Here is an 8,397-nt window from a genome sequence, read left to right as displayed (position 1 = left end):
CTGGTGGACGTCAGCGGCACGGGGACCCTGTCCCAGAGCTACCAGTATAGTGTCTGCGGGGAGGTACTGGGCCAGCGAGTTCAAGTTCCTGAAGCCGATTATCACCAATCTCACATCCCAGAGCATAGGCAGGAAAAGTGGAAGAATATCCCTCATATCAGAATGATTTCGGTTTCTGATAAAGAATGAAAAATAAATGCCGGTATTATATCTGTAAATATATTCCTATTAAGAAATTTATCTCGATTTACCTGTAGAGGAGTGCTTTCACATCATTGCAAGTATTCTTGGGGTCACAGAATAAATTTCTTGACACAGAAAAGGATTCAGCTTCAGCCCTAAGAACACTCCAAAAAGCATGGATTGTTTACTGTCACCTTTTGTCTCATTTATGCTTTGTGTGCAGTCTATTACATGACACATCTTATTTGAGATGTTTTTAAATTGGAATTCACTGTCTTCAAGTATTATTGCTAGTTTTATTTTGTAAGTTGATTAGAGTGCTCTACAAGTATACCTACCCTAACTTTTAAAAAAAGCACTTACTACGCATCATACACTATTTTACCACTTTTAATTTTAGAAGTAATCCTATGATGGGAGGTATTTTAGAAATGAGCAAATAGATGTTCATAGACGTTCAGTGAGTTCACTAAGGTCACCAACTAATAAATGGCAGAGCTAAGCATCTCTCCTAAATCTTCTGATTCTGGGGCCTTGCTGTGATGCGATACTGTTTTCTCTTGTTAGATATCACCTGGCAAGTTTCTCCCTAATTAAGGAGAAATCTTTTTTTCATACTCATATTCCTGTTCAGTGTTTCGTGTATTTGCAAAGAATAAGATATGTATTTGTGGTTTTATTTTCTTATAAACTAATAATCCAGTTTTTCTGGATCAATTATTCAACTATTATTTTTAAAGCTCTGATCTATCCAAATCTCAAGTACAAAAAAATGAAAGATCAGTCTGTGCTTTCTCCTTGTTATCTGAATATGTGACCTTAATTTCACAGAAAAGATTAATGACCATGAATAGAAATATTACATAATTTTGATCGCTTCATTTGTTTATTTTCCTCACATTGCAGTAATTTTCCTACAGTAGTCCCTACCTTTTTAACACGTTTTTCTCCTTTAATTTGAAAGTTTATTTTTTAAAGTTTCTATTCAATATACTTCAGTGCTGAATCGGAAAAGTATAAGAAAAAGAATACTTTTAAATATGCAATATTAAAGAGAAACAAATTATCATTGAATTACTTAAAGATTCTGGAGAGTTAAGGAGAAGCTTTGTTTGTTATAATAATCTGTAACTGCTTTTTCTTTAACAGTTATCCAGATCATTTTTGCAGAGCTGTATTCTGAATATATCATAAGCTAGTGCTGATAACTCTTAAAATAGTAATATTACTGTGCATTACTAATGGGATATAGTCTAACGACAAAAAATAAAGAACCTCACAGCATTAAAATCTTAAATTGTTTCCACAGCGTCAGGATAAAATTATTTAGTTTTTCAAGCAAATCAATGGCATGGAAAAGGGGAGGAGGGAATCTTGCACAATGAGAGAAATTAAGACATACCAACCAAATGCAATGGATAGTGGATCTTGTTTAATCTTGATTCAAACAATCAACGACTTTGAAATAATTGGAAAAATCTGAATATAGATGGGATATTAAACAATATTAACTTAATTTCTTAGGTGTGGTAAGGGCATTGTAGTGGGTTTTTTAAGACATTAAAAGTTAGAGATTTATAATGAAGTTTTATGGGTAAAAATTTAGTTTGGGATGTGAAAATGTTGGGGAGACAGGGTAAACAATTGTAGCAAAATATTGATAATTGTTCTAGCTAGTTATGAGTACCTGGGGGTTCATCGTACTATTCTCCTTCATTATGGGGTTTGAAAATTTTCAAAATAAAAGGTTTTTAAAAATTGACACTGTAAGAGAGATGAGGACACCCTTCTGAGATACAGAATCATCACCACCATCACAGATTATACATGTATTAGAAAGATTCTCCAGCCTTTCCGGTTTCATCGTTTGATATGATAACTTCATTCTGAAATAATGCTGCTCATGAATTATTCTACCACGTGAATCTTGGGGTTTTTTTTAGTCATGACAATGGATTAATGCAAACTGAGCTACCTGATGGCATCACATTACATGCCTGGTGTGTGTGTGTGTGTGTGTGTGTATGTGTGTGAGGTTAATCTCTCTCTGCCTCAGTTTCCCCATCTGTAAGGTGAGGAACTCACAGCAGCCCTATGTAGTAAGTACCATTAATATCTCCACCTTAGATGAGAAAACTGAGGCAGAGGTTAAATAACGTGTCCAAGGTTCACAGCTACTAATTATTCCCATAGTTCATGGCAATAAAAGTATATAATTCTGAAAGTTTTCTATGTTATTATATATATATTTAAATTTCTGCATATAGTCTTTATATATATTATATATATATTTAAATTTCTGCATATAGTCTTTCTTCTCAGGCAAACTGTTACATAAATATTTTCTTTTTGCTACAAACGCAATTAGCATTATTGAAAGTAGTCTCTACTAATATCATTTCTCCTGTATGGCCCTCAGACAATTGCCTCAACCTTAAGGTTCAGAGATAGTAAAAATAGTATTGTAGCCTTACATAGCTCGGTGATACGTACTGGCAAGAGTTGGGAACATTGGGGAGTTCCCTGGTGGTCCCGGCTTCAGTCCCTGGTCGGGGAACTGAGATCCCGCAAGCCACGCGGCTCAGCCAAAATTAAAAAAAGCAAAACAAAAAGAGCTGGGAACATTGCATCCATTTTCAACCCAGAAAATGTAAGATCCTCTGAGGACGCGTGGTGGCGCTGCAAGATAAGGTACAAACCGGAACCGCTGCTGCGTCTCCATTAACAGGCAAAACTCAACAGCAGAGCCTGGAAGCCCATGAGAAGCTTGGATGCCACAGAAGGAGGACTGGGTCCTCTGTAAAGGACTACTCACTGGAATATTTCTGAAGTACCTTGTGGAATAACTACAGACTCAGAAACGTACTGAGGCCTTTACAGCTCAGCGGAACCACCCTCGCCAGAGGCTATACCGAGCAAGAACAATGGAGGTTGGCAGGAAGCTCATTTGCAGACAAAGGCAAGTCTTTTTCTTCTTTTTCTTCTTGGGCTTAGCTCAGGCGGGCTCTGAATTTAGGCGTTATTCTGTGGTGGAGGAAACTGAAGGGAGCTCTTTTGTAACCAATTTAGCAAAAGACCTGGGTCTGGGGCAGGGGGAACTTTCCAGGCGGGGAGCTAGGGTCATTTCCAAAGGAAACAAACTGTATCTGCAGCTCGATCAGGAGACTGGGGATTTACTGCTAAATGAGAAACTGGACCGCGAAGAACTGTGTGGTCAGACAGAGCCCTGTATGCTGCGTTTCCAGGTGTTGCTAGAGAATCCCTTAGAGTTTTTTCAAGCTGAGCTACAGGTAATAGACATAAATGACCATGCTCCGGTGTTCATGGACAGAGATATGTTGCTAAAAATATCAGAGAGCAGTCCTCCTGGGACTAAGTTTCCTCTGAAGAACGCTCAGGACATGGATGTAGGCCGAAACAATATTGAAAACTATACAATCAGTCCCAACTCCTATTTCCGGGTCCTCACCCGCAAACGCAGCGATGGCAGGAAATATCCGGAACTTGTGCTGGACAAAGTGCTGGATCGGGAGGAGGAACCTGAGCTCAGGTTAACCCTCACTGCTCAGGATGGCGGTTCTCCACCCCGGTTTGGCACCGCTCAGGTCTCCATCGAAGTCGTGGACATCAACGATAATGCCCCTGAATTTGAGCCGCCTTTCTATACGGTGCAGATCCCCGAGGACAGTCCCATAGGCTACTTGATTGTCAAAGTCTCTGCTACGGATATAGACATAGGAGTCAATAGAGAGATTTCCTATTCACTTTTCCAGGCTTCAGAAGAGATTAGCAAAACCTTTGAGATCAACGCCATGACAGGAGAAATCCGACTGAAAAAACAACTTGATTTCGAAACAACTCAGTCTTATGAGGTCAATATCGAGGCCAGAGATACTGGAAGTCTTTCTGGGAAATGCACCGTTCTGACTCAAGTCATGGATGTGAACGACAATGCTCCAGAAATCACCATGTCTGCACTTACCAGGCAGATCCCCGAGAACTCTCCTGAGACTGTGGTTGCAGTTTTCAGTGTTTCAGATCTTGATTCTGAAGAGAATGGGAAAATAAGTTGCTACATTCAGGACGATCTACCTTTTTTCCTTAAATCTTCCATGGAAAACTTTTATACCCTAGTAACAGAGAGACCGCTAGACAGAGAGACCAGAGCAGAATACAACGTCACCATCACCGTCACGGACTTGGGGACACCCAGGCTGAAAACCGAGCACAACATAACCGTGCTGGTGTCCGACGTCCACACTGTTGCCCTGAGGCCTGGACTACGAGGCCCTGCGGGCGTTCGAGTTCGCGTGCGCGCCCGACCGCGGCTCGGCCCGCGCTCAGTAGCCAGTCGCTGGTGCGCGTGCTCGTGACGGACGACGACCAACGCGCCTTCGTGCTGTACCCGCTGCAGAAACGCCTCGGCGCCTGCACCGAGTGGTGCCCAGGGCGGCGAGGGTTACCTGGTGACCAAGGTGGGGGCGGTGGACGGCGACTCGGCCAGAACGCCTGGCTGTCGTACCAGCTGCTCAAGGCCACGGAGCCGGCTGTTCGGGCGGTGTGGGCGCACAACGGCGAGGTGCGCACGGCCCGGCTGCTGAGCGAGCGCGACGCGGCCAGCACAGGCTGCTGGTGCTGGTCAAGGACAACGGCGAGCCGCCGCTCGTGCCAGCGTACGCTGCACGTTCTGCTGGTGGGACGGGCTTCTCGCAGCCCTACCTGCCGGCCCCGGAAGCGGGCAGCGGCGGACGCGGCCCGGCCGCCCTCTCACGTCTACCTGGTGGTGCTGGCGTGCGTGTCGTCGCTCTTGTCTTCTCGGTGGCTGGTGTTCGTCGCGTGTGCGGCTGTGCAGGAGCGGGGGGGGGCCTCGGTGGGTCGCTGCTCGATGCCCGGGGCCCCTTTCCGGGCACTGGTGTGTGACGTCAGCGGACGGGGACCTGTCCCAGAGCTACCAGTACGAGGTGTGCTGAAGGGGGCTCTGGACCGCGAGTTCAACTTTCTGAAGTCTGTTGCCTCCAATTACCAGGATCGTAAATATGTGTAGAGGAAAACTCAAACGTTATAAAGGGTTTTGGATTCAATTAGGAATGTTTTGGTTTTTCAGAGCATTCGGGGGATGAAAGTTTTCTCTGAATATACCGTTTCCATTAGCCTTTTGGGCCATAAAGAATTCTTGATATAATTTTTTTTCTGATCTCATTTTGCTAGTTAAGGAGATTCGAAATTTTTATTTTGAGAATATACTCTACTTACTCATTATTTCTATTTTGATGGAGACAAAGAACTTTCAATTTTTACTATTACTGAAAAGTCATGAATTTTGTTAGTTTTTCAACTTTTCATCATCAAGCACTATTGATTTGAAGATGACCCCAAACCCATTCTCTGATTGTTGTTCCAAAACTTTTTCTAAATTTTTTTGGTGTTGTGGTTACTAGGAGATGAGCATGATACAAATATAATGATTATTAGTAAATCTTCTGTTTAATCTGATATTATGCCTCCTTGTCTTAAACTTTTTAAATGGAGGAAATATCTGAAAAACGGCATGTTTTGTTTCAGTAGTATTAGTATAAATGGAAAAGACTACAATTTATCCTATACTTAAAGGTGTTTTCTCTTTTTTTTATCACCTGCAGTATTAATTATGAGTAGTATTGAAAGATTACTTAGGTTACTTTTAGGATATTTAATAATCGATTCTTTTGTGGTGTCTGTCTAGCCCACCCCATCTTTTTCTGGAAACTTCTCTCTTCAGTAAAAATTACTGTTGCAGCCATGTTTATTTTATTGCCCATCTCCCTCTGTGATTTCAAACAACAAGACAAGGTGGGTAGCATTACTGATCCAAACTGACCCAATCTCATTATCTATGTTTAAAAAAATGACACTTTAGAAACTGGTTATAGTATCTCTGTTAGAAACTTAGCAAGAAAGTGATACCATGTTGGCAAATCATGAAAGAAGCACAGAAGCACCAATCTACCTAGAGACAACAAAAAGGAAGGAGATGCATCATTGTGATTTTTCCAGTCACTCCAAACTGCACTTTCTCTCTTGAGCTTTTGGAAAAAATATTGAAGTTTTTAAATAAATTTCCCTCTAAAAAATAGCTAAGTGGATGGTTTGTTCTCTTATCAAAAGCACTTTTAGATATGCGTGCTTGGATTGGACCTTACTATAATTTGTTAAAATTGGTGTTTCATATTAATGTAATATTTAGGATCAAAATGGTGGTGGAATATTAGTGTCGTAGGGACAAGAACAGCGTTTGTAGATATACAATTTTGAGAAGAATTGCTGGATATATCCAAACTGTACAGTCTTTGGAGTGTTTAATAGAAATTCTTAGAAAATTCACTATATCAGAGTTTTTGAATATCATTAGGTCATAATAGTTACTGCAAAATAACACGATAATGTAAATGTGTTCTAAGAGAGTATGCCTTATTTGTAGGCTCATTATAGCCTGTTATTATGTTCTTTCTTTTTATATATATTCCTTTGCTTAGGGGAACCAGGGTATTTTGTCATCAGTGAAAAAACATTTTAGATCATTTTGAATTATTTCAAATTCTATGTCAAAGGAGCATAGAAAAAAGCACTTGGAGAACATGCTGTCTTGTTTATTTAGCTCATACAATGAACTAGGATGTAGCAAACAGGGGCTTCTACATTAGGAGGAGAATCCATCTATCAGAATTGTAAAATTAATTTATTCATTGATCTATTTAACAAATATTTGTTGAGTATCTACTAGGTGCCAGGGAACTATTGTAGATGTTGATGGATGTAGAAGTGAACAAACAAAGTTTTTAAACTCAAGGGTGACACAGAAAAGAAAACAATAAACGTGACATATATTGGGCTTGTATAAGAGTGGCCATGTTAGGGAGAAAAAGCAGGAAGAGATCTGGGAAGTGCCCTCATATGCATTTTTCACAGTTTGAAGTTTCAAAAATTAAAAACTCTGACCTTATATAGAAAGGGTATATAAATGGAATGAACTCATAGCGTTTTTCCTTGATGTGATCAACCAATGGAAACCACAATTCTGGCACATAGGGTGCCTAGAATTTGAAAGGAAATCTAGAGGAATTCAAACTTTTTGCTGAGAGAACTTTAAGAAATCACATAGGTATATATTGTTATTTTACAAGATGACTGATCACTTTTAAGTCTTCTTTCATTCTCAGTTCTTGCTCAGAATACCCCACCCGACGACAGGTGTTCTAGAAGATAGGGACAATGTCTGGATTGCTTACTGATGTATTTCAGAGAGCCAGTACATAGATATCATCACACTCCTTTGAATGAAGGAATGAATAGTATACATTGCATGGTTTTTGATTACATCATCTCCCCCAAACCATTTCCAACTCAATAGCCATCTAGATTATTATATACCAAAGATGCAATGCAGCAATTCTTTTCGAAAACAACGCATGATGGCGCTGCAGGCTAAGACGTCAAAAAAAAAAAAAAAAAAAAAGCCCAGAAATGGTACGAACTCTAACCACTCCGATCTCCAGCGGAGAGAAACCTGTAAGCAAAGCTCAGCACCAAAAACTCCAGGGAATGCTGCTCGCCGACATTTCTGACAGTTACCACTGGGAGATTCACCACTGTCTCAGTCCCATTGCTACCTAAGATAGAGCTGGCCCTGTTCCTGTAAGGCGTTGGGGAGTAAAGATGGAGGCCGGAGGGGAGCGCTTTCCTAAACAAAGGCATTCCCTGATTCTCTTTCTCTTGCTGGGAGTGGCTCTTGCGGCTGGGAATACCCGTCGCTATTCGGTGATGGAGGAAACTGGGGAAAACTGAGAGGGCTCCTTTGTGGCCAATCTTGCTAGGACTGGGCTGGGATGGGAGTGAGGAGAAGCTGTGCGAGAAGCCCGGGTGGTCTCCGAGGACAACGAACCCTGGTTGCAGCTTGATCTACAGACTGGGGAGTTGATATAAGTGAGAAACTGGACCGGAGGAGACGGTGCGGACCCACAGATCCATGTGTAACGCATTTCCAAGTGTTACTGAAAAAACCACTGGGAGTATTTCGAGGTGAGTCTTAACTGTGAGAGACATAACGATTCATTGCTCCTGATGTTCCTCTGAAAGAGAATGACGCTGACAAATCTAGAGACTAGCCCTCCTGGGACCGTGTTTCCTCTGAAAACAGCCCAGGATTGGGACGTGGGCAAAAAAACATCCAAAACTACA

The 8,397-nt window shown here is 41.3% G+C and overlaps 3 protein-coding genes across 4 annotated transcripts in view; 1 reads left to right on the top strand and 2 right to left on the bottom strand.

Annotated features, from left to right (window-relative positions):
• The window catches only part of LOC114891615 (protocadherin gamma-C4), a 123,567-nt gene that overhangs the window by 91,248 nt on the left and 23,922 nt on the right, over positions 1-8,397 (bottom strand). The gene's annotated exons all lie outside the window — the stretch shown is intronic.
• Positions 1-8,397, bottom strand: part of LOC114891616 (protocadherin gamma-A2-like) — a 33,758-nt gene that overhangs the window by 8,825 nt on the left and 16,536 nt on the right. The window lies entirely within an intron of this gene.
• LOC114891680 (protocadherin beta-13-like) overlaps positions 3,108-8,397 on the top strand; it is an 18,482-nt gene continuing 13,192 nt past the window's right edge. The window contains 5 exon segments of the mRNA XM_029215901.1: positions 3,108-4,476; positions 4,479-4,629; positions 4,631-4,677; positions 4,680-4,799; positions 4,802-5,097. Of these exon segments, the coding sequence (XP_029071734.1) occupies positions 3,108-4,476; positions 4,479-4,629; positions 4,631-4,677; positions 4,680-4,799; positions 4,802-5,097 (1,983 nt within the window).

This window comes from Monodon monoceros, unplaced genomic scaffold (genome assembly GCF_005190385.1).
Source record: "Monodon monoceros isolate NGI ecotype Baffin Bay Population unplaced genomic scaffold, NGI_Narwhal_1 Super_Scaffold_12, whole genome shotgun sequence".
Lineage (NCBI taxonomy): Eukaryota > Metazoa > Chordata > Mammalia > Artiodactyla > Monodontidae > Monodon > Monodon monoceros.
This window is presented reverse-complemented; position numbering and strand designations above follow the sequence as displayed.